General features: G+C 38.1%; 1 protein-coding gene across 4 annotated transcripts; it reads right to left on the bottom strand.

Annotated features, from left to right (window-relative positions):
* Nucleotides 1–12,120: 12,120 nt before the first annotated feature.
* Nucleotides 12,121–24,999, bottom strand: ZNF639 (zinc finger protein 639). 4 transcript variants are annotated; one of them, XM_057544977.1, is made up of 7 exons: nt 24,749–24,999; nt 24,280–24,382; nt 20,961–21,033; nt 20,252–20,320; nt 19,070–19,180; nt 14,114–14,248; nt 12,121–13,967 (listed from the first exon to the last, which is right to left on the bottom strand). In XM_057544977.1, the coding sequence occupies exons 4-7, from the start codon at nt 20,307–20,309 to the stop codon at nt 12,814–12,816; spliced, it is 1,458 nt and encodes a 485-aa protein (XP_057400960.1). In that variant the 5' UTR covers nt 20,310–20,320; nt 20,961–21,033; nt 24,280–24,382; nt 24,749–24,999; the 3' UTR covers nt 12,121–12,813. The 4 variants fall into 4 exon arrangements, with proteins under 4 accessions (XP_057400960.1, XP_007180969.2, XP_057400962.1 ...); XM_007180907.2 differs by lacking the exon at nt 24,749–24,999 and adding an exon at nt 24,518–24,736; XM_057544979.1 differs by lacking the exon at nt 24,280–24,382.
* Nucleotides 25,000–27,180: the final 2,181 nt, after the last annotated feature.

Here is a 27,180-nt window from a genome sequence, read left to right as displayed (position 1 = left end):
GTGAGATGAGATGAGGTGGAGTTAGGGTGTCAGACAAGGATTCCTGCTTACTAGGCCAGCAGCAATAAAGGAAAACCTTTTGACCTCTCCACTACCCTCTGTTCTTGTGTGATTCACTTCCTGAGCTTGGAGTACAGCGGTGTGTGTGTGTGTGTGTGTGTGTGTGTGTTGAATTAGAAGTGAGACTTAGAAAATTGATGTATCGTTGGCAACTGCTTCTCAAATTTTGTACTTGGGAATTTTGTACTTAAGGATCTTGTTAAACTGCAGATTCTGATTCTTTGGGTCAGAGTGTGCATTTCTAACATCCGTGGATTGCTGCTGCTGCTGGTCTGCACATTGCTCAGAGGAAACTCCTGGGATTTCTTTCTAGAGTTGGCAAGTGAGATACAGTTTTACAAGTGAGGCCACTTCATCTTTCTGAACCTCATCTACAAAATCAGAGTACTAATAATACCTACTTTGTGGGTAGGCTCTAGTACCCAGTTATTCAACCAAACACTAATCTAGGTATTACTGGGAAAGTATTTGTGATTAATATCTATAATCAGTTGACTCTATGTAAAAGAGATTAGTTTGGGTAATCTGGGTGTGCTTGATCCAATCAGTTAATAGACTTTAAGAGCAGAACCGAGGTTTCCCTAATAAAGGAATTCTTTCTGTGGACTGCAGTGTCAGTTCCTGGCCAAGAATTTCCATTCTGCCCTTACTGATGACTTGCCCTAATGTTTGTTTGTTTGTTTTTTAACAACAAAAAATTTATTCTCTCACAGTTACAGAGGCCAGATGTCTACAATCTATGTGTCAGCAGGGCTGAGCTCTCTCTGGAGTCTCTAGGGGGAGGTTCCTTCCCTTGCCTCTTCCAGTTTCTGGTGGCTAGAGGCATTCCCTGGCTTGAGGCTACATGGCACAAACCTCTGCCTCTATCTTCTCGTGAATCTTCACATGGCCTTCTCCCCTGTGTCTCTTTGTCTAGAATCTCTCTCTCCTTCCTTTTATATGGACACCGGTCACTAGATCCAGTATGGGGATTAGGATCCTGGATCCTAAATCCAGGATGATCTCATCTCAAAATCCTTAACTTAATTACATCTTCAAAGGCCCTATTTCCAAGTAAGATCATATTCACAGGGTATCAAGAGTTAGGACTTGGAGACATATTTTTGGGAGATACTATTCAACCTATTACACATGTATTATAAATACTTTCTTTAGTCCATGGTTTGCCTTTTCACCCTTTAAAAAAAAATTTTTTTTTAATCTGATGAGAATCGTAAATATTCCGTGGCAGGACAATCAAACTAAGATAGAAAGAAGGAAAAAAAAGACAAATGACATGCCCCCTTTGTGGCAGGCCTTTCCCAATGTGCAATGTGCATCTACATTATGCACTTGAACCAGACCTCCTCAAAGCAGAAGGATGAAATCAACCTATGAGAAAAAGTTCGCTCCTTTCTTCAGGCTCCAGCATTATAACATTGTAATTCCATGATTAATATATATATTTTTCATCTCATACAAAGGTACAAGGGGTCACATTTACAAAGGCTTGTCTGTACATGCATAATTGAAAAAAAAGGAAAAAAAACCATTGTTGATTGAACTATAGATACAATGTTAACCTGTCAATATGATACATAATTTCTTTCTCTCAAAAATCTATAAAACTGCACCTCTAATTCCTGATCAATGGAGCAGTTCTCAGAGGTTCTGAGAATCTGTTTCCTGGGTTATAATCCTCAGTTTGGCTCACATAAAATTCTCTTTTCTTTCTTCTCAGCTTGATTGGTATTTGATTTTTCACAGACAAATTGAAATTTAGTTGATTTACAATGTTTTGTTAGTTTCTGGTGTACAGCAAAGTGATTCAGTTATACATAAATATACATACATTCTTCTTCATATTCTTTTTTTAAAAATTAATTAATTTATTTATTTATGGCTGTGTTGGGTCTTCGTTTCTGTGCGAGGGCTTTCTCTAGTTGCGGCAAGCGGGGGCCACTCTTCATCGCGGTGCGCGGGCCTCTCACTATCTGGCATCTCTTGTTACGGAGCACAGGCTCCAGACGCGCAGGCTCAGTAATTGTGGCTCACGGGCCCAGTTGCTCCGCGGCATGTGGGATCTTCCCAGACCAGGGCTCGAAGCCGTGTCCCCTGCATTGGCAGGCAGATTCTCAACCACTGCACCACCAGGGAAGCCCTCATATTCTTTTTCATTGTAGTGTATTACAAGATATTGAATATAGTTCCCTGTGCTATACATTAGGACCTTGTTGTTTACCTACTTTGTATACAGTAGTTTGTATCTGCTAAACCCAAACTCCTAATTTATCCCTCCTTCCTCCCACCCCTGCTTTCCCTTTTGGTAATCATCAGTTTGTTTTCTATGTCTGTGAGTCTGTTTCTGTTTGTATATAAGTTCATTTGTATCATTTTTTAGATTCCACATATAAGTGATATCATATGATATTTGTCCTTCTCTGTCTGACTTACTTCACTTAGTATTCAATATAATAATCTCTAGGTGCACCTGTGTTGCTGCAAATGGCATTACAGTATCTCACTCTTTTTTATGACTAATATTCCATTGTATAATATATATATATATCACATCTTCTTTATCCCTATATATTTTGGATTTGCCTAGCCAGCCCTCAATTCCTTGTAATATTCCTTGCAATAAATTTCTTACCCTCTGAACCCTAACTGACACACACTCTAACCCTCCTGCCAGCAAAATAAGAGACTATGCTTGGTCATTTGCATCATAATATGAAAATTTTTAAATAAATAAAGATCTTCATTGTAAAACACATTTTGATACAAGCACAATTCTAAGGATTCCTAGCAGAAATAATTAGCATACTGTTTCTGTAAGTGTTTTTGTTTATGGTGTGGAGAGGGAGGGTGGGGAGAAGAGATAAGGCATTAAAAAGCACAAAACACTTTGAAATCAAAAGATTTCCTTTGTACTTGCCTGACCAATAAGCACTATAATTTACAATCATGTTAAGGCATTAAGTAAAAAGGAATGAAATTTTAAGGATGAATTTCAAGCATCAGCCAGCATGTGAAGGGTGAAGGCAGTTACTACACTTGAGATCATTCATATGTTCATTAAACAAATATATACTGAAGAAGAAATCTTTTAATGAAAGAGCATGGAACTTGATCTGAAGACCTCAGTTCAAATCTAGACTATGCCAGTTGATAGCTATGTGAAACCCTTAACCACTCAAGTCAGTTTTGAGCATAGGGAATTTCAAAGGAAACTTTTGCTTTACTTATATTGTTTGAATTTTTAAAATCATAATGGTATCCCTTTATTAGTTTTATAAATAATTACATCTTTAATATAATTATTGTATATCAAAGTAAAAGTAACATTGCATGTTATAAATTATAAAAATAATAAATAATAAATGTTTTTGTATAAGTAATAAGTAATTTAATCCATTGTTTTTCTTTTTATGGAAGAGACTCATAGGCAAAAACCAGCAGAGTAAACATAAAGAAGAAAGAAGAAAAAAATTAAAATATAAGGGCTAAAACAAATAGAGATTAACAAAAAGTAAAATGTAATTATTAAAAAAACTTATAAATTTGACATACCACTGCCAAATCTGTTTAAGAATGTCAAAAGTGAGGGAAGACACAAACCAAAGGGGAAATAACTCTAGATACAAAATATCATAAATGCCAAAAAACTTGAAAACTCGGATGAAGTGTAAAATTTCTGGGAAACCATCAAATACCAAAATTAGCCTGAGGAAAAAAATAGAAAACTTGAATAAGCTAATAAGCATTCAAAAAATTGAAATGGCAATTTCCCATATATACAAAAAAGAGAGCCTAGATGATTTTAGAGGTAACATTTTACCAAATCTTTAAAGAAAAGATTAATATTTTCTCATACAGGTTTTTGCAGAGCATAGAAAAAGAGAAAAAACACTCCAACTCACTTATAAGACTAGAAAAACCTTGATACCACACTGGATAGGAGGTGTAAGTAAAGAAAATCACACGTATGAATAAGGCAAACATCCTATGTGAAATATTACCTAACTGAATCCGACATTGTATTAGAAAAAAAATTTTGTGCAGGTAGAGTTTTCCTAAAAATACAAAGATAATTCAACATTAGAAAATCAACCAATGGAATTCATATTCGTGGACTTAAAGGAGAAAACCCACCTGTTTATCTCAATAGCTATAGAAAAAGTCATTGCTAAAGTTTAATACCTACTTACAATAAAAAGTCTTAAAAAACTAAGAAAACTGCTAAAGGCTACTTATCAAAACCTACAGAAAATACACTTAATGGGGAAACTTTAGGAGTCTTACATCTAAGGCTAGGAACAAAAAAAAGAATGCCTGCTAATGCTATTTCTCCTCCTTATAGTAGTGGAAGTACTGACAAATTCGATGATAAGAAAAAAGAGCCATTTGGACTCGCAGACTGGAAGTAAAGAGACAAATATATAATTTACAGCAGATTATATGGTTATTTACATTAAAAATTAAGCAAAGACAGCTATTAGAACTAAAAAGATTAAAACCCAAACATTATTTCTGTATACAAAAATCCATGTTTCAAAACTCAGACGTTTTCCTATACATGCAGTAGCCAATTAGAAAATAAGATAGCATGTCAAAGCAACCAAAACTGTAAAGAATCTAGGAATTGACTTAACAAAAGCCGCACACAACCTTTATGGAAAACATTTAAAAAAACATTAAAAGAGACCTAAGTAACTGGAGAAATATACAATGTTTACAAAAGAAAAGATTTAACGTTGTAAAGATGTTGATTCCCTCAAAAATGATCATAACTATAATGCAATTCCAACAAGACTTAAATGGAATTGGAACTAATGCTAAATTTACATGGAAGAAGAAAAAGTCTACCAATAACTAAAACAGTTCTCAAAAGAAGAGCAGGGCTTCCCTGGTGGCGCAGTGGTTGAGAATCTGCCTGCTAATGCAGGGAACACGGGTTCGAGCCCTGGTCTGGGAAGATCCCACATGCCACGTAGCAACTGGGCCCGTGAGCCACAGCTACTGAGCCTGCACGTCTGGAGCCTGTGCTCCGCAACGAGAGAGGCCGCGATAATGAGAGGCCCGCGCACCGCGATGAAGAGTGGTCCCCACTTGCCGCAATTAGAGAAAGCCCTCGCACAGAAACGAAGACCCAACACAGCCATACATAAATAAGTAAATAAATAAAAAAAAAAAAAAAAAAAAAGAAGAGCAGAGGACTTCCCTGGTGGCGCAGTGATTAAGAATCCGCCTGCCAATGCAGGGCACACGGGTTCGAGCCCTGGTCCAGGAAGATCCCACATGCCGTGGAGCAAGTAAGACCGTGCGCCACAACTACTGAGACTGCATGCCACAACTACTGAAGCTCATGCACCTAGAGCCCCTGCTCCGCAACAAGAGAAGCCACCACAATGAGAAGTCTGTGCACTGCAATGAAGAGTAGTCCCCACTCGCTGCAACTAGAGAAAGCCCATGCTCAGCAACAAAGACCCAACGCAGCCAAAAATAAATAAATAATAAATCAATTAATTAAAAAAAAAAAAGAAGAGCAGGGAGAATACATTCACACTACCTGATATTAAGACATACTGGAAGGCTATAATGTTTAAAGCAACTGTTAAAACATGTGATACGATTGCAGGAACAAACAGGAATATAATGAGTACAGACACAGATCCATATGCCAATTATGCCCATGGGGAGTGGATATATGATCAAATTGGTATCATGAATCACTGGGGGAAGATGCATTATTTAACGAATAGTATTGACGAAATCAGCTCACTTGAATGAACAAAAATAAAATGTGAATCATTCTTACACACAAAGAAACTCAGACCTAAACACAAAAGGTACAACCAGAACATTACTAGGAGAAAATGTAGGAAAACAGTTTGTTAACAAGATGTAGAAAGCACAGCCTGTGAGGTAAAATGTGATGGATCTATCTACATTAGATCTTTCCCCCCTCCCTTCCTCCCTCCCTCCTCTGTCTCTCTCTTCTCTTTCTTTCTCTCTTTCTCTTTCTTTCCTTCCTTCCTTCCTTCCTCACCGTGCAGCTTGTGGGATCTTAGTTCCCCGACCAGGGATTGAACCTGTGCCCCTTGCATTGAGAGCGTAGAGTCTTAACCATTGGACCTCCAGAGAAGTCCCAATGTAAAGATTTCTGTTCATAAAAAGACATAAGTAACGGATGGCAATCTGGGAATCTATTTTTTGCTGTGTATATCATCAACTAAGGACCAATATTTAAAATTTTTAAAGAACTTCTGAAAATTAACCAGAAAACCCAATAGAAAAGTGAACAAAGGGGAATTCCTTGGCGGTCCAGCAGTTAGGACTCAGCACTTTCACTGCCGTGGCCTGGGTCCAATCCCTGCTCTGCAAACCAAGATCCTGCAAGCTATGGAGAGGCACTTCACAAAATGAGAAACCAAAATGTCTCATAAGCATATTAAGATATTTTCAACCTTGTTAGTAATCAAATAATGCAAATTCAAACAATAGTAACATACTACTTTATGCCCCTCAGATTTACCAAAATTAAAAAGTTGTATAAAACTGTCGATAAGGATGTAGGGAAACATGATCAGCTGATGGGCGTGTAAACTTGAGCCATTCTGGATAATATTTTGGAGGTATTTAATCACAAGCATACAAAAAAATATATACACAAAGCCCACCCCGCCTCAGAAAAAAGAGAACAAAACCCCAAAACACTTAACACATACAAGAATGTTTATGGTAGCCTTATCTACAAAGTGAGTACTTAGAAACACAGAAGGCACTCAGCCTGATATTTAACTGAATTCGAGTTCAGAAAGGTGACAGAGAAGAGTTTCCTGCCCTATATGGTAAGTTTCTTTGAGGACAAGAACCATAGTTTATCTGTGTATCCCTGTGCATATGGCTTGATAGGAGATATTCCATAGCTGTTTATTAAACTGACTAGTAGTGAAGTAGAAGTTTTTAAGGAGCTGCAAGAAAAATTTGGTAACATTACATCCATTGTCCTTGGTTAGTCACACAATTTATGGTTAGCAAACAGGGACTAGAAAACAAAGTCACATGCCATGGTCCAGTACTCTCTATTACGTTATTTTCTCTCAATTGTCTGGTATGACATTCCATGGAAAAAATAGGGCACATTTTCACTTTTTCTATAGAAAATTCTTTGAAGAGTGGTAGAGAGTTATAAAGTCCTGTTTATTCTAGCTTAAAAAGCATTTGTCTAATGATGTTAGAGAACCATTTTTCTAAGCTATAAACAAGAAATTTAGATCAGAATTTTGTATTCTCAAACTTCAGTCATTCATGTTTCACCTGCTCAATTTTTTCCATGTCCATGTATCATTATTTACTTCATGTTTTTCCTTAACTGTTTGCTTTAAAAAAAAAAAAAAGTTCTGTCCTAAGTAAAAATATTCATGAATCAGATTTGATGTTACATCTTACAACATAAAATTTACAACCATGAAAATAAAACTGTGTACTATATATAATTATTTTTATATGTTGTGCACTTTATGAGTCTGGATTAGATGATTTGAGGTTCCTCTTAAACTAACATTCTGTCATTTTGTGTTAGTTTCTCTACTTCAGCAATTTAGTTGTTCACTAAAGAACACTGGATCAGTGCCACAAGGCACTTAACCGTAATCTTGTAACCATAAAGAAAGAAGTGCCATGAGGGAATTTCCTGGTGGTCCAGTGGTTAGGACTTGGTGCTTTTACTCCATGGCCTGTGCTCCATCCCTGGTTGGGGAACTAAGATTCTGCAAGAGCTGTGCAGCCTCCTCCCTGCCCGCCCACCCCCCCCAAAAAAGTGCCATGATATTCTGCTTTTTAAAAATCCAAAATAGACACATTAAAATTTCTAAATTCAGCACTGCTGTTAGACAGGAATTTATAAAATATTTACAGGGTATAGAAGCGAGTGATGTGGTGGGTATATGGTATGAAAGGATTAAGTTATTTTAAACACAGTTTGGAGAATACAGAGAAGGAAGAATTAAAGAAAACAAATCCACTCTCACCTTGCTAATTGGGAAAATTTTAATCTTTTGAGACTTTCTGAAAATCCAAATGAGGTGAGGAAGAGTTGCACAGAGGAGGGTAATCAGTCATAGAATATAGTTCGAGCAACGTTTTTTTAAAAAACATAATGCTATAGCAGAGAAGTGGTAACCCTAAATAAAACGTGCAGGGTAGGCAAGAAAAGAGAATTCAATAATCTCAGATTTCAGCCAACTAAAATCCAAAACGTCATGGTAAATGGTCTTTAGGCAGAGGATCAAAAAACAAACAAAAAGGGGCTTCCCTGGTGGCGCAGTGGTTGAGAATCTGCCTGCCAATGCAGGGGACACGGGTTCGAGCCCTGGTCTGGGAGGATCCTACATGCCGCGGAGCAACTAGGCCCGTGAGCCACAACTACTGAGCCTGCGCGTCTGGAGCCTGTGCTCCGCAACAAGAGGGGCCGCGATAGTGAGAGGCCCGCGCACCGCGATGAAGAGTGGCCCCCGCTTGCCGCAACTAGAGAAAGCCCTTGCACAGAAACGAAGACCCAACATAGCAATCAATCAATCAATCAATCAATCTTTAAACAAAACAAAAACAAAAACAAACAAACAAACAAAAAACCACTACCCACCAGAAATTACATTTCTGTGTTATTTTGGTATGATTCCAATTCCTAATCTCAGCTTATTCTGAAGAATAGGGGCAGAAGTGTCAATGATTTCAACTGTAATGTTTTTCAGTAGTGGACACTATCTGGATAAGATATTTAAAAACTAGAAAACATTGAGTTTTTATTCAAAACATACTTTTCATTAAATTTTTCAATGTGTAATTCATTCAGCTCAATATTTTTAGCAAGCAAAAAATTATCCAGGTCATATTCGTTTGCCTATTTGAAACTCAAAATAAACAACAACAAACTTAAAGGTTTCGACAACAAAGATTACCCTAAAAAAGTATCTAAATAGTCATCCCTTTTAAAGTATGGGATTAAGACTAGTAGATGACACAATATTCCTATTAAGCAATGTGAGAAAATTGTTTCTTTCTACAATGAAGAAATTACTTTTCATAAATGTGATTTATTTTGGGTTCAGGTAGTTACCAGTTTAATACCAAGGTTACTAAGGAGAATGAACTTAATAAGGAAGTTGTGGTGATGCTTTAATATGGAAAAATCTTTATATAGAAAATTATTTTTCAAATCACTAGTATGAAGTAGACTCCAAGCAACTAATAGACTATTAATATTTTTAGTTTTTTAAACTTACAAATTGAGCATATAACTTCATGTAATAAACATGTAAATTACATGTGACAACTTTTAGCTTTGTGAATTTATATTTTACACCATAAATGTACATACACATTTCTTCCTCTTAGATTTGACTGTTGTCTTAAGAGCTTAATTTATGGAAAGCTAAACCAGTATATTTGTAAATCCATAAACTCAATGTCATGAATAATTCTTGTAGATACTCTATCTTCAGTCATCAGAACTGGAGTTACAAAGGAATATATATTCAAAAGTTCATTTTTAATTTATAGGAATGAGACTGTTAAATTGTAGGGTAAAACTGACTAGCCAGATTTGCTTCTCTGTTGGGATTTACAGTTAGTTAAACTATTTATTTTCAATTAAATAAAAAGTATTAATTCTTTTAAGTCAATCTGCTTCTCAAGAGGATTGTGGCTATTTGATATGTATTTTTTTCTTTTGGCTGTGCCGCATGTCTTGGGGCGTCTTTGTTCCCCGACCAGGGATCTCACTCATGCCCCCTGCCATGGAAGCATGGAGTCCTAACGATTGGACCGCCAGGGAATTCCCACGGCTATTTGATTTTTATTAGCTTTTTCAAATTTATGTCACTTACAGTGCTTTAAAGTCATGAAAATTCCATCAAAAATTAATCACAGTAGTTTGGGGAATATATTAACCTGCTTGCAAAAGGTAAGACTGGGAAAACAAGCTGAATAAGATTAACTGTAAATTGCCAGGAATTAAGTAATTCAATGCTTTGAAAATCAGATTTAAAAACTAGGAATAGTGTTAGTTTATTGGGGAAAAACGAAACACTACTGGCTACACCTGCCAATAATTCAGCAATCACCTAACAGGCTACAGACCCTGTGAAACAGAGAAACTGGTTAATATGTGATGATACACACTCAGAGGAATAAGAAAGGTGATTTAAAATGGTAAAACTGGCAAATTCATGAGCAGGAAATTTACAAATTTACAAGCTTTTGAGTACCACACAATCATTTTCAAATAACATGAACTGCAAAGTGAAGATTAAAAAAAGAGATCCATCACTATTGTTCACTACTGCCAAGAATTCTATTGTAGTGCTAATAAACATCACCATCTGTTATGTATGCTCGAGTCACAAAAGAGTACAGTGGAAATGTCTGTCTTTGCGCAGAAAAAATCTAGAAGCAATTAGAAAATTTTCTTTTTAGGTAGGTTTGTTTTTCCAAAGAAGTTCATTTAGCTAAAAATATAGCTTGCTACCTCAGCAATTTATGGACAATCATAGGCTTATTTGAAAGCTGAGTCAAAGCAAAAAGGTTTTATTGGACAAACTGTCAGTGAGATGTGGCCTCAAGCTGCAGATTCAGCAAAAAAGCCCTAAATTATATGGTTCTAAAACTTGGATTTAATACCTCTGGAGTAGTTGCATTACAATCTCTAATTTGATTACTAACACCTGATCAAAAGTAAAGCTGTAAAATACACAATTAAAAAAAAAACCCAGGCATTACTTATTTAAGGTTTGTTTTTCTGAAAATCAAATTCCTGAAGCTGGATGTATATTAAAAAAGTATAAAGACAGAATTACCAATAAAGTAGTTGAATGGCTAGGTTACGTAGTTATGAAAAACATCCCAAGGACAAACCTTAGATTTTTATGTAACATGGTGTAATGGGAAACATAACTACACTGGAAGCCAAATAACTTGGATTCCACTCCTGTCTGCTATAACTGGTTTTGGGACCCTGGCCTAATAATAACCTAAGTTTCTGTTTCTGTAAGAAACTTAGAAAACTAGAGGGTGTAGACCAGATGGTTTCTAATGTTTTCTTCCAATTTCATTATAATTTTAAATCTTCTAAGAAACATTTACATCAGACAGCTCTACCCAGAATGTGATAAGCAGATGGAATGGTAGTTTCTAGGAATACAGGTATGCACATGTAACAACATGGTGGAAATAAAAATGATTGGTTTTGAAAAACTTGTTGCTGCCACCATTCTCAAAACAGACGGAACTCCCATGGGTCTTGAAGTAAAAAAAACACACTGTGGGTCATAAATCAGTCTTTTCAACTATATCAGTATTTCTGAATGACAATATAGTTTGTCAGCGGCAGTGTTTATTATATTTGAAGTCAATGATGCACAAAATGCTATCTCCTTGATACTATAAAAAGCTGTTACTGAATTGTAGTTGTTGTGCCTCTCCCTCACTCCCCTCAGTTCATATGTTGAAGTCCTGGGCCCCAGTACATCAAAATATGAACTTATTTGGGTATAGTGTCTTTATCAAGTTAAAATGAGGTTATCAGGGTGGGCCCTAATCCAATGACTGGTTGGTTCCTTGTAAAAGGGGCAAAGTTGGAAACAGACTTGCACTCAGGGAGAAGACCATGTGAACATGAAGACAGCCACGTACAAGCCAAGGAGAGTAGCGGGGAAGAGATCCTTCTCTCACAGCTCTCAGAAGCAATCAACTATGCTAATATTTCAATTTTGAATTTCTAGCCTCTAGAACTGTGAGGTAATAAATTTCTATTGTTTAAGCTACTCAGTTTGTGATAATTTGTTATGGTAGCCACAGGAAACTAATATAGAAGATTGATTTACCACTATCGTAAGTAATCTATACATTTTCATACAGCAACCCCTATCTCCCACATCTTCCTATTTCTATCTTAATACCTCAGTGGGTTTTCTCAGAAAATGATTTGATATCAGAAGTTCGGGCATGACTTTGCAGTTGCATAACTGAAAATGAAATGTGAACAGATTATAAATAACTTGTTTATTCATTTATAAATGAGTTATGAAATGTTACTTTATTGTCGAACCCCTTACCAGTTCCTCCCCCTTTAAAATTATTTAGCACATAGATTGGGTTAAAGTAGAATAAGAATTAAAAAAAGACTGCCAAGAAAACCAGATCTCTCCTTACCATAACACTGGCCTCCTAGTGTCACTGAAAGAATCACACAGATGGGGAGTTCATTGATTGTCTTGGGGATAATAATTGTTGGGGAATGCAAAAGGAGGGTCTGGATCTTATTAATGGGAGTATCAGTGGACTTAAGTGCATATTATGTTGCACTTTAGTTCTGGTAGTACAGTACTTCAACGACTTCATACATGAAAAACTGATCTTGTTTTGAGTTTAAAGAAGAAAAAGTTTACAGCACCTATGTTTACAGAAGGAAAACTATAGTCTAATTTCTTCAGTACATCCTGTTTCTTATCAATTTATGAAATCAGAGAACATGCAAGAAACATGATAGTCACCAAAAGTGGTTAAAACTACCAACTACAATACATTGAAAATACCACATTTAGGATACAATTATATACTGAAAAAGATAGCAATGCCAAGAAAAAAAATTTTTAAAGCTCTTGTTAAAAACAGTTCTCATAAGTTGTGTTTAAAATCATCCATTTTAACATCTGCAAAAAAGTCAAATTTATTATTTTACATCAACATTATGGAAATTAAAGAGAACAATCAAGTTGTCTCATGGACCGGAAGGTGACTTATTAATTCCCTTTCATTTCCAAACCTCATTAAGCAGTCACTACATTTATGAGGTAAATCAGCCGAATGCTTGAAATCTAGATGAATTTTAAGATCTTCAATCTGTCCTGTTGAATATTCACAATATTGACATAAATAAATCCCTTCAGATAAATGTGAATTTAAATGTTTGCAATATTCTAGCATACTTGAAAAGCCTTTCCCACAGTCATCACAAACATGAGGAAAAATTTTAGTATGTTCAATAGCAACATGCCTGTTAACATTTGTATGAAGTCTACTCCGAAACCCACATACTTGACATACAAAGAAGTTTTTACATTTGTCAAATGTAATTTTGCTTAAGAGGCTGTACTGTCCATGTTCTCCATTGTTATACTTATCACTTAACTCTATTAATTTACATGCATGCTCATTTACCACATGGCTATGCAAGTCTTCTGGATCATTCGTTTCATGTTCACAGAACTGACACAAGTACTGTTCATCACAGCTGTGCTCCTGGAAATGTAGGTAGAGTTCACTGCTTGAGGAGAACTGTACGTCACACTGCTCACACCAATAAAGGTGATCACTAAAATGGGTGTCTGCAATGTGCTGGCTGAGGTTCTCAAAAATTACTGTCTTATAATCACAGTATTTACAAATGTAGGGATCCTCCTCATGCAGTTTGGCATGTTCGATCAGGAGCATGTTGGTAGAGAAACTTTCTTTGCATACTCGACAGACATTTGAATCAGTACGCTTATGCTTCAAGATCATATGCTGCTTTAAATCAGAAAAATATTTGCTGTTGAACTCACAAAGTTCACATTTATAGAGGCCACTGCTATTAGCTCTCAGTAAAGGCCATTTCTGCTGGGCAGTCACATTAAAAGCTTGGCTCTTGTCAAGAATTTTGCAAAGTTTAGCTGGTGGCTCTTCATCAGTTTGGTCTTGGAGACTCTCAGAGGAATTGTTTTCTGTCTCTATATCATAATCTTCAGAAATTGCATGCACTTCCGCAGCAATTGGAACATCTTCAGCAGTGTGAACTTCTATAGGGCTCTCCTCTTGAGTTTGCTGGTTGACTGATTCAGGGGAGTCGCACTCTTCATCACAAATTTCAATATCAGTAGATTTTTCTAAAAAGTAAAACAAGCCTATTATTATTATTATTACTAAATAAGACCTACTAAATAAGTCATTGGCAAAAAGAAATTTATTTTACTTATTATTTTTTCACTGATCTATATAAAATGTGCAAATTCTATTAATTACTTTCCCTTACCTGTAGAAAAGGCAGTGTGGTCTAGAATTCTAAGTACAGGACTGGGAACCAGGTAGTTTTGATTTCTGTTTCTGGCCTTGATTCCATCTGTAAATTTTGGCAAGTCATTTGATGTCTCTGTATCAGAATCATCATCTGTGAAAAGGGATTTGGAAAAATATTTATTATTTATATCAAAGCATTAAACATTATTATAAAACAAAGTACCAATGTTTTAAAATATAATTTAGAATTCCAACAGAACTAAGGACTTAGATTTAGCTATGAAAAGCTTTGTTATCTGTGTACCACAGATACACAGAAAATCTGTCCAAACAAGCAACTACTTTTGCTTCCATACCCTATCTGGACTAGAATACACTTTTTAAAGTTACTTGGGAATTTTAACTTGAAATTACTGAGTTTGAGTCAGTCTTTATTCCCTCAGCTCAGCCCCAATGTTTTATTTATTTATTTTTTAACATTTTTATTGGAGTACAATTGCTTTAAAATGGTGTTAGTTTCTGCTTTATAACAAAGTGAATCAGTTATACATATACATATGTTCCCATATCTCTTCCCTCTTGCGCCTCCCTCCCTCCCACCCTCCCTATCCCACCCCTCTAGGTGGTCACAAAGCACCGAGCTGATCTCCCTGTCCTATGCAGCTGCTTCCCACTAGCTATATATTTTACATTTGGTAGTGTATATATGTCCATGCCACTCTCTTTGTCACAGCTTCCCCTTCCCCTTCCCCATATCCTCAAGTCCATTCTCTACTAGGTCTGTGTCTTTATTCCCATCTTGCCCCTAGGTTCTTCATGACCATTTTTTTTTTCTTTTTAGATTCCATATATATCTGTTAGCATACGGTTTCGTTTTTCTCTTTCTGACTTACTTCACTCTGTATTACAGACTCTTGGTCCATCCACCTCACTACAAATAACTCAACTTCGTTTCTTTTTATGGCTGAGTAATATTTCATTGTATATATGTGCTGCATCTTCTTTATCCATTCATCTGTCGATGGACACTTAGGTTGCTTCCATGTCCTGGCTATTGTAAATAGAGCTGCAATGAACATTTTGGTACATGACTCTTTTTTTTTTTTAATTTTATTTATTTATTTATTTATTTATGGCTGTGTTGGGTCTTCATTTCTGTGCGAGGGCTTTCTCTAGTTGCGGCAAGCGGGGGCCACTCTTCATCGCAGTGCGTGGGCCTCTATCGCGGCCTCTCCTGTTGTGGAGCACAGGCTCCAGACACGCAGGCTCAGTAGTTGTGGCTCACGGACCCAGCTGCTCCGCGGCATGTGGGATCTTCCCAGACCAGGGCTCAAACCCGTGTTCCCTGCATTGGCAGGCAGATTCTCAACCACTGTGCCACCAGGGAAGCCCCATGACTCTTTTTGAATTATGGTTTTCTCAGGGTATATGCCCAGTAGTGGGACTGCTGGGTTGTATGGTAGTTCTATTTTTAGTTTTTTAAGGAACCTCCATACTGTTCTCCATAGTGGTTGTATCAATTTACATTCCCACCAACAGTGCAAGAGGGTTCCCTTTCCTCCACATCCTCTCCAGCATTTATTGTTTGTACATTTTTTGATGATGGCCATTCTGACCGGTGTGAGATGATATCACATTGTAGTTTTGATTTGCATTTCTCTAATGATTAATGATGTTGAGCATTCTTTCATGTGTTTGTTGGCAATCTGTATATCTTCTTTGGAGAAATGTCTATTTAGGTCTTCTGCCCATTTTTGGATTGGGTTTTTTTTTGATATTGAGCTGCATGAGCTGCTTTTAAATTTTGGAGATTAATCCTTTGTCAGTTGTTTCATTTGCAAATATTTTCTCCCATTCTGAGGGTTGTCTTTTCATCTTGTTTATGGTTTCCTTTGCTGTGCCAAAGCTTTTAAGTTTCACTAGGTCCCATTTGTTTATTTTTGTTTTTATTTCCATTTCTCTAGGAGGTGGGTCAAAAAGGATCTTGCTGTGATTTATGTCATAGTGTTCTGCCTATGTTTTCCTCTAAGAGTTTGATAGTGTCTGGCCTTACATTTAGGTCTTTAATCCATTTTGAGTTTATTTTTGTGTATGGTGTTAGGGAGTGTTCTAATTTCATTCTCTTACATGTAGCTGTCCAGTTTTACCAGCACCACTTATTGAAGAGGCTGTCTTTTCTCCACTGTGTATTCTTGCCTCCTTTATCAAAGATACGGTGACCATATGTGCATGGGTTTATCTCTGGGCTTTCTATCTTGTTCCATTGATCTATATTTCTGTTTTGTGTACCATACTGTCTTGATTACTGTAGCTTGGCAGTATAGTCAGAATTCTGGGAGCCTGATTCCTCTAGCTCTGTTTTTCTTTCTCAAGATTGCTTTGGCTATTCGGGGTCTTTTGTGTTTCCATACAAATTGTGAAATTTTTTGTTCTAGTTCTGTGAAAAATGCCAGTGGTAGTTTGATAGGGATTGCATTGAATCTGTAGATTGCTTTGGGTAGTAGAGTCATTTTCACAATGTTGATTCTTCCAATCCAAGAATATGGTATCTCTCTCCACCTATTTGTATCATCTTTAATTTCTTTCATCAGTGTCTTATAATTTTCTGCATACAGGTCTTTTGTCTCCTTAGGTAGGTTTATTCCTAGGTATTTTATTCTATTTGTTGCAATGGTAAATGGAAGTGTTTTCTTAATTTCACTTTCAGATTTTTCATCATTAGTGTATAGGAATGCAAGAGATTTCTGTGCATTAATTTTGTATCCTGCTACTTTACCAAATTCATTGATTAGCTCTAGATTAGATTAGTTTTCTGGTAGCATCTTTAGGATTCTCTATGTATAGTATGTCATCTGCAAACAGTGACAGCTTTACTTCTTCTTTTCCGATTTGGATTCCTTTTATTTCGTTTTCTTCTCTGATTGCTGTGGCTAAAACTTCCAAAACTATGTTGAATAATAGTGGTGAGAGTGGGCAACCTTGTCTTGTTCCTGATCTTAGTGGAAATGGTTTCAGTTTTTCACCATTGAGGACGATGTTGGCTGTGGGTTTGTCATATATGGCCTTTATTATGTTGAGGAAAGTTCCCTCTATGCCTACTTTCTGGAGCGTTTTTATCATACATGGGTGTTGAATTTTGTCGAAAGCTTTCTCTGCATCTATTGAGATGATGATATGATTTTTCTCTTTCAATTTGTTAAAGCCCCAATGTTTTAAAGTTAACATGGACAAGCTGAAATGCCAGTCAATAGAGAAAACTGCACTTCAACATCAGGTCTTTCTTAAACAGACTTTATGTTTTAGAAGTTTCAGATTTATAGAAAAAAAAAAAAAAGACAGTACAGAGAATTCCCATATATCCTGCATTCAGTTTCTCCACTATTAACATCTTACATTAATATTTGTTACAATTAATGACCAATACTGGTAAGTTGTTATTAACTAAAGTCCATACCTCATCCAGATATCCTTGGTTTTTACATAACCTCCTTTTTCTGTTCCAGGCTCCCAACCAGGATACATACCATTTAGTTGTCATGTCTCTAGGCTACTGTTAACTGTGGTAGTTTCTCAGACTTCCCTTGTTTTCGAAGACCATGACAATTTTGAGGAGACTGGTAAGGTATTTTGCAGGATGTCCCACTAATGAACTTTGTTTTTTTTTCATGATTAGACTGTGATTATGGATCATTGGGAAGGAAACACAGAGGCAAACTATCATTTTTATCGCATCATATCAAGAGTACATACTATTAACGTGGTTTATCACTGCTGACGTTGAACTTGATAACTGGGGTATTTATCAGGTTTCTCCACTGTAAAGTCACTCTTTTACTTTCCATACTCTATGCTTGGAATTAAGTCACTAAGTGCAGTCCATACTTAAGGAGTGGAAAGTTATGCTCCACCTCCTTGAGTGAGGAGTATCTACATAAATAATTTGGAATTCTTCTGTACAGATTTGTTTCCTCTCCTTTAAATCAGCCATTTCTCCAAGAAGCCCTCGTTCCTTTTATTGGAAAATGGTATTAGAAACCAAGATCTGGGCACTGGATGTGCTCATTGTTACTGGGCTGTCATTTCTGTTAGGCCCCCTCAGCTAACAAAGCAAAAAATATGTGCATGTACACTACCATGTATATATAGATATACCCATAAATGTTTCTGTATGTAACCATTTGTGTGTATATTAAGCCAAACATGAGTTCATACTGATGTCTCTGACTCTGCATGTTCTTTTTTTAAAATTTATTTTAAAAAAGTATTTATTTATTTATTTATTTGGCTGCACTGGGTCTTAGTTGCAGTACGTGGGATCTTTTAGTTGCAGCATGCAGCCTCTTAGTTGTAGCATGTGGGATCTAGTTTCCTGACCAGGGATTGAACCCGGGCCCCCTGCACTGGGAGCACGGAGTCTTAACCACTAGAGCACCAGGGAAATCTCTGCATATTCTTTAAATAATTTATGTTTCTGTGCCTATAATAGGAGCTCACGGGAACTGGGGGTTTTGATTATTTCAGAGGAAGAAGAGAGCAAATGCAAGTTACTATTCATCTAATGCTCTAGAAAAGAGGAGTCAATAGAAGATACAAGATTGAAAATGACCAAATACTTCACCCTCTGTTCTTTCCTTCCATTAGCCCTCCAGACTGAAAGGTATAGCTGAGTGGAAGAACTGTGTGTAACAGTATTCTTCACCTTTCATCATAAATGGTCCAAACTCTGGGTCATTCCTGCTTTGCCACTGATTCCTAGCTGATTAAAATTGATTTAGGAGGATCTGTTTTTGATTTATATCTCTGAAATAATGTTAAAAATTAAAATTCACTTTCTTACACAAAACTCTTAAGTTTTCTTAAGTTTAAACACTTGCCCATTTTGAAATCATCACTTTCACCCACATTTTCAAAAAAGAAATGAAAAATTATAAAAGCAACTTAATGAAAAATATTTTGGAAAATTTAGATATACCTTTGTTGTCAAAATATTTTAAGTCTGGTTGTCTCATAGAACAAACACTATAACAATGATCAGAAAAAATGCCATTGAATCCATCTGCAATTCTGCTTATTCCAGAGGAATCTGAAAACAAAATTTTAAAAATTTCAAGCATACTGAACATATATACATTTAATGACACCCATCTCTTTATCCAACATATATAAAATTTCATAGTATTTGTAACAAAGTATTAACATTTCCCTCAATTCTCAAGGCTTTTATAATTCAGATCTGACACTGACTTTGAGCTTTGAAAGAACCATAAATTATACAATTTAAAATATAATACTTTGAAGCAAAGATACATTTGCCTTGGTCAGAATCCCACAAAATATAAATATGCAATATACGTGTTAATAGCAAAAAAAAAAACAAAACAAAAAGAACAAAACAAAAAACAAAAAAAAATCCCAAAAATAACAAACCAAAAAAAACATTGAATTAACTACCAAGAAGATCTGCCATGTACTGTAGGAAAAGCATAACACATAGGAGAAAGTTTGAGGACCAGTTAGGGCCCTGCAGACAGTCATTTCAACTCTTGCCTGGGAAGTGCCAGTAAGCAGTAAACCAGGCTTAATTTCCTCAGATATGAAAAATGTGTAAGTTGGGTTGGTTAACAGGTATACCTGAGACTGCCCCAAGTATATGCATGTGGGTTGCATTTGTTACAGATGGCCAAAGACATCTTATTTGCTAAGACAGCAGAGCCAACCTCAAAGAAAGGATATAAAATTACACAATCAAAATGAAATTCATATTTCTGAAAATAATGTACAAGATAAAGTATTTTCCCAATGATGCAAAATATCTTCCACCAAGGTTATTGCTGTGCCTTAAGCACAAGCTTGGGAATCACACAGGCAAATATCAATTATGCTGTATAAGTATGTAACCTCAGATATCTAATTTTAAATATCTATAAACCATGAAGTTGTGAGGATTAAACAATGTCTGCAAAGTTCTGATGTGTGCCTAGCACATGGCAGACATTGAGAAATATATTTTCAGACAATTTATTTAAAGTTTACTCTTACCTAAAAGTTGACCCAGATATTTAACTCTTATCAGATCATTTATGAGAAAATGATGGAAACACAACTGCATGGGAATACACGGCCTAACTTTTAAATAATTTAATCACACACTGACCTGAATAACGAGAAGGGTGTAAAGTCTTCCTTTTTCTTTTTTTAGGATATTCATTCATATCTTTTTAATCTAAAAATGGAAAAATTTAACAAATATATCACAACTGTTAATATTGTTATAAAATTTTCTTCTAACCAAATAATTTATTGGCAATAGGAAGTATGAAAATCCACTTCATAAGAGAAATGTTAAACAATCCTTCTGCTTACATTTTGGATTTATTTTTCTGATCAAGTTTAAATGCAGGACACCAAGTTCTGTTTTCTTTCTTACTGAGGTCGAGAACTCCTTTTCAAATATGGATGCAATTGTGAAAACTGGATAATAACATAAGCCTTATGCTTAAATTATTTTTTATAGAAGACAAATTGTGCCTATGGCACCAAATTAAGAGTTTTACAGGTACATTTCTTACAGTTGGGAATATTTTGACACAGTTTTGAAGCCACAGGTAGATACATTCCCTCAAAAAAATACTGTCACAAATCTGTATTGATGCCCTGGCTTCAGGAAAAACAAAAAAACAAAAAAAACAAAACTCATTGTATAGAAGCTCAGAATATAATTTTCAAGAAAAAAATCCTTTTCTGACTTATGAGGTCACATTCAACATTCTGTCGAGAACAAAAGAGTATGGCAGCCACTGAATGATTAAATTCCGACAGACTGTTATAGAATTGACTAATTAGTTTTACTACATCCCACTTACTTGATATAATTCTTAATACTGGAGTGAGGAAAAATGGATTACAGGAAGTTTTCACAGATGGTAAAAAAAATGCCTGTAGAAAAAAACATGACAAAAGTCATAAGAGCAAAAATGTAGTTCATTTCTGAGACTCAAGAATACAATGGTGGACTTCCCTGGTGGCGCAGTGGTTAAGAATCTGCCTGCCAATGCAGGGGACATGGGTTTGAGCCCAGGTCCGGGAAGATCCCACATGCTGTGGAGCGACTAAGCCCATGTGCCACAACTACTGAGCCTGCGCTTAGAGCCCTCGAGCCACAACTATTGAGCCCGCGTGCCACAACGACTGAAGCCTGTGCGCCTAGAGCCCATGCTCCACAACAAGAGAAGCCACTGCAGTGAGAAGCCCGCACACTGCAACGAAGAGTAGTCCCCGCTCGCTGCAACTAGAGAAAGCCTGTGTGCAACAACAAAGACCAAACGCAGCCTAAATAAATAAATAAATAAAATTAGTTAAAAAAAAAAAAAATACAATGGTACCAGATCTTAGTCAACTAGAAAGCTATACAGAATTAACTCAAGTACAATATTCTTTTGAACATACTGTATTAAGTACTAAAACTTGTATAAACCCATAAATATGTGACTATATGTAAATATGTGTCACGTTTTGTTGAAATGAATTTACCTTCTAAAGCTATAGTTGTATCTTAACACCAAAATAGGAATATAAATCTCATTAATTTATTCAGCCACAGTGAAAGCCAATATAATGCAGGCCAACTCCAAATTAGACTTTAAACTGTTTAAATCCTTATAGATTATTTAATAAAGAATAATAATCATTTGAGCACCAATTATGTACCATGCTGTGTACATTATTTTATTTAACCCTATGATTTGCAAAATCCACAACACTCTCAAAATCGCTATTCTTTACCCTTTGTTACTGATGAGGAAACTGAGGCATAAATTTAAGTCAGTGGAATACTTAATAAGTGACAGGGCTGGGATTTGAACAAAGATCTGATTTTGAAGACCATGCTTTCAATCCCTTTATTTTAGTTGTGGAAACAAATAGGGAGATAAAGTGATCACCCCAATTCAAGTAATAGATTAGTGTCAGAATCAGAACTGCCTACTCCATTTCAGATTAGTGTTCTTCCCACTGTAGCAGTGGGAAAGTAAGGAATGTCAAGAAAAAAAATGCATTGTGAAGTCTTCTCTACCAGCTTATAAACTGCTTTTCTTATCACCACAGTGATATACTATATAGCAGGTAGAACTTGGCATCATTACTAAGACCATCTCATTTCTAGTGGTAAGGAACTTGAGGTGAACATACTGTTTTTGCTGCTTCACTAAGTTCTGGGTATATCAGCACTACACGTGCTGTGATACTACACTTACAGTGCTGTTGAGTTTATTGCAAATTTTCCTTATTTTATTTGATCTTCACAACAATCCTGTGAAGTACATAGAAGGGCTACTGTCAAATCCACTCCAATTTTACTGATGAGGAAACAAACTCAGGGAAAGTCAAGTCAACAAAGTAGCAGAACCAGAGATGAAAAAGCATGTCTTCTGACTTCTGGGTTTTGAACAACTAACTGTGTGAGTAAATCTTCATTTCTAATCACTGTTACCAGAGAGTTACGTCTTGCTTCCAGTTCTTACTCAGCCACCAACTGGGAGGAGGGGAAGGGAATCACCCAAAGAAACTGACAACCATGATTTACAGAAATGGTATCAATATATATAATGCCTCCCCTAACAACACAAATAGCATTTCTTGAGCCCACCCCCATCAAGTGCATTAAAAAAGAAAAAAAAGAAAAGCTGTTTTCATATTTATGTAATAAACTAAAATCTCAAGACTTATTCCTAATACCTTTTGTACACTTCCAGAATTTACACAGCTAAAACCTTTATACTTCATGTTCTAAATGTTCTACAAGTATCAGATAGAACACTGAACACTGTCAGCCGAGCATGTTAAATACTTCAAATTCTTTCAAAAAAGCAAGAAAAGGAAACGAAGCATGGCATTAGAATTAATGTTGCAAGCTGGCCTGGATTCAGACTGTCAGGTGGAAGGAATAAGATTACCTTGATCAGCAATTGTTTGACTCCTACTTAGGGCTAAACAATATCCAAATGCTCACCAGACCTCCTTTAAGCCAAGATGGTAAAATGCCCACTCAAGACAAAAATGCTAACCATCCCTCATTTCAGCAAATGTTTTTAAGTGTCTTTTGCATGTATAACTGCCCTGATGAAGAAGTTTGGCTTTTTTACTTAGGTATGTCACATACACATTTGCTCACCAGTCCTCCTTTCATTGGGAAGATTCTGAACATGCACCTTTTAACTCAACTCCCCTTCCTCACTTAAAAACAAACTACAGATGTAATATACGTCACTGCAGCAAAATTAGAAAAAAATTAAAATGAATTGAATCACTTAGAATCTATTCATCCAGAAAAACCACTGTTAACATTTTGGTGCATACACACCTAGACATTTTTCTCCTGCTAAGGTATTCACAAATATTTTACGTTTACAAAAAGAAAATCACGCCATCCAAAGCATTTTTTTTTAAAGCAACTTACAAGACACTCGTCAGCATCTTTCCACCTGTCATTTTTTTTCAACAATAAAAACGTCTAAGTACAAAACACACTACAGATAATAGGCAGTCAGCACTTACATCAAAGGGTTCAACCTTTCTAAGGCCTTTCATGCAATGTAAATATTCTCTTTCTAATTGGTATAAACGTAAGATAAGCATTTACAATAAAAAGCTACAGTTTTCTTCTAAAGAGTTTTAAAAGCACGTTCTTTTCCACCTTCACTTTGAAACAAGTATATATTTTCCAGATTTTAAAAGAAATGAAACACAAAAATGCCACAGGAAAACTTGAACTAGAACCCACACTGTATGTCCAATTTAGTGTCAGTCTTTGCTTTATCTCTTTGCTAAGAGATAAACTGCCTCAAATCACTCGTGTCCCTTGGTTGTACTGAAAAACAAGACCGAAAAGAGTTATAAGCACCCTAACAAGTGGCTTACGCTATACTGGCTGGAGACTTATAGCCGGGACCGAGGCTTGAAGGTTGAAGCTAGAGGCGCGGTCAAGGGACGCGCCGCCGGAGGGTCAAGATGTCACCCGCAGGGTCTGAGGGCCAGCGTGGCACCGACGGGTGTCCCGGGCCCAGACGCCCGGAGGGGCCCCGCAGGAGCCACCGGGACCCAGCCGCCCCCACCCCGGCGCCACGCACCCGCCCCACCCGGGCCCGGCGACTAGCGGAAACTCCCAAGCCCCGACCCCAGAGGCACCTTTCGGAAAAAAACAGCGGGGGACCGAGGCGAGCCAGGGTGGAAGCGTCCTCCACAGGGGATGGAACTGCCTTCGGGATGGGGGAGGGGAGCGCCATCCTGCCTGAAAACGAAGGCAGGATTTCAGTTTAAAAGACGCCATCCGGTCTTCCCTGCCCTCTCCCGCAGGAAGCTGCGCCCGCACGCCCGCGGCCCCTGCAGCAGTGCAGCGCCCGGCCCCCTCCGCTCTCACACTCACCAGTCCTCGGGCCCCGCCCGGCCAGCCCAGGCGCAGCTCCGAGGCGGCGGACGAGGCACCCGAGCACGTTCGGAGGGGCCGCGCAGCCCTGCCCTTGGGCGCAAGGCGGCGGGCGGCGCCGCTCTAGCCCTCACGCTCCCGGGGGCTCCGCCGGGCCAGCCCCACTCCCTCCCCGCGCGCCCTATGCCCTGCCTGCCAGGCCCCCGGCCCAGGCTCGGCGGCCGCACTCACCGCCTCGCTCCGCGCCTGCGCCGCACGCCTCAGGGGCCCGCCGAGAAGGCGGGGAGGGGACTAGGTGAGAGTGGGGGCAGGGGAACGGGTGGCTTGGCCTCACAGCACACCCAGCCTGGGAGGGACCACCGGCCTCAAGCGCCGGGGGTGGCCCGGCGGCCCGCCCCGCCCCCGACAGGCACCTCCGCGCCGCGGCGGGTCCCTTCCGTGCGGGGGACCGCCCTTCCCGAAACGAGCGGGCGATTCCACCCTCTAGAATTGCTCCCGGCGAGGCTGCCGAGGGAACTTTACCCCGCCCGCCCCCGGCCCTCCCTCCCGCACGGAAGAAGTGGGAGAAGCGACGCGCGCCAGGCGGCCTTTTCCCACTAAGCTCCGCCTGGGGACGTGCCAGAATGGTCTTGCTCGGGGTAGGCAAGGCATGTGGCATTTCAAACCCCAAAGAGGGGCCGCAGCCTATTGGGGACGAAAAGGGCAGCTGTCCACGGGGCAGGAGCGTTAAGCTCTTAAAAGGTCGTGAATCATTGTTAGGCTTTAGCCGGATTCCCTGACTCAAAAAATCTTGGTGGAATGAGTGTGAAATTATAGCGGATTGGATTAGATGATTTAACTCCTTTTCCGATCTTGAGTTTCTAGGAGCAGAGGTAGAGAGGATTAAATTAAGTAAGCGTAAATAAACTTGTGAACAGGGTGTGGTCACATGTTTAATCTTTTCGACAAAGAGTTAAGGTTGTTAGTCCCAATTTACAAATTAGTAAAGTGAGCTTGTGAGGGTCTAGAGACTAGGTTTTATTCATTTTTGTAGCCTCAGCACCCGGTCCAAATAATTGTTAAATGGATGATGAAGCCCATATGGATCATCATGTGCCCAAGGTCACTCTAAAAGTCAGGACTGCAATCTGTGTCTTTTTATCCATACGTCTACTGTGCTTTTCTTGCTTACCACATACTAACCAGCCAACCAACCACCGGATAGTTATCATAGACTTTACTCTGGCTCCTTCAACTATCTCCCAGGAGATAAAGTCGTATTTGAAAGAGACACTAGTGTGTGTCTCGATTTTTTACGATTTCATAACTTTTATGTGTGTGTTAAGCCCAAATAAACGACTATTTACGAATGCTGGCATGGGCTGAATAAAGTATGAAGAGATTTAGAGGCACCTTTTAATCCTAGTATAGTAAGTTATGGCACGGAATAGGGAATTGACACAGGTTTGTGGAATTTGTAAAGGACAGTATGTTTCATTCCCTCCTCTTGGGTAGTTGGGCTGTTTCTTGACCTGATACGGTGGAAGCCACTAGGGGGTGTTATGGAACCATTTTGAAGGCTTCTCTTTGCCAGCAGTGGTGAAACCGTGCAGCGGGCCCGGGAAGGAGATCATTTTGTCCGTCAGCGCCGGCGCCTTCATTCCACTAGCGTTGTGCCCTGGCAGCGAGGAACTTTTGATTTGCGCTGGCAGCTGGACATCAGCTCTCTGTTGACTAAGACGACTCTTCTGAGAGCCAACTTATAGAAAAGGTACACCTCAACTAAATTTGGACTTCATTTCTTACACCTCCCGTCTGCCTGGAACGGTAGTGTAATTAATCTATCTTCGGTTTGGAGTATGTTATTTCTTTATTGGCTTGTTAAGCATCAGGTGATGCTGATGCTGCTGTCCCAGGATCACACTTTGAGAACCACTAGCCTAAGGCTTTCCCCACCCAACCTGACATTGGGTAAATAGTACAGTGCTTCTCACTATTCCACAGATAGGCTCCAGCTCTTTCTCATTTGTGTGTTTCAGTATGTTTCTTCCACCTGCAATTCCTTTCCTTTGTTTCTGTCTGTAAGATCAAGCTCACAGTTTATCTCTTCTGTGAAGTCTTTGATTTTCCCTAGCAGAGATCTCTGATCACTCTTCAGAGATTTTATAGTATTTGGTGCATTAGTCCACTTATCATCAAAGATGCATTTACTGTGGAGATAATGAAGCTTTAAGCTTCAAGTCCCCGCAAGTGCATGAACCTCTTCTAGGATGAGGTACTTAATTTGGCATTTATAATTTTGTTATTTTTCTTAAATCGGTGCCCTCAGTTTGCGTAAGCTTCTGTTCTCACAAAATTTGGCTCCACCCCTGTTTATCATATTGTCTGTCCACAGACTTTGAATTCTAGTTTTACTATATTCCAGTCTGTTCCATCTCCCTGCTTAGCACAGGCATAGAGCCTCAATAAAATAGTCATTGCGTATCTATCTTATGTCCAGCACTGTATTCGGTACTGGGGGTACAGTATGAGCAAGATGGACATGTTCCTTGCCATGCTGGTCCTTATAGTAGAGAAGATAGGCAATGAAGCAGCACTGGAATGTAATGACTAAACATATATAAGGTAAGTAAAGAGTGTATGGGAGCTCATGACAGGTGCCTAGCTTGGTCTAAGGAGGATGG

Source organism: Balaenoptera acutorostrata, chromosome 4, assembly GCF_949987535.1.
Source record: "Balaenoptera acutorostrata chromosome 4, mBalAcu1.1, whole genome shotgun sequence".
NCBI lineage: Eukaryota > Metazoa > Chordata > Mammalia > Artiodactyla > Balaenopteridae > Balaenoptera > Balaenoptera acutorostrata.
This window is presented reverse-complemented; position numbering and strand designations above follow the sequence as displayed.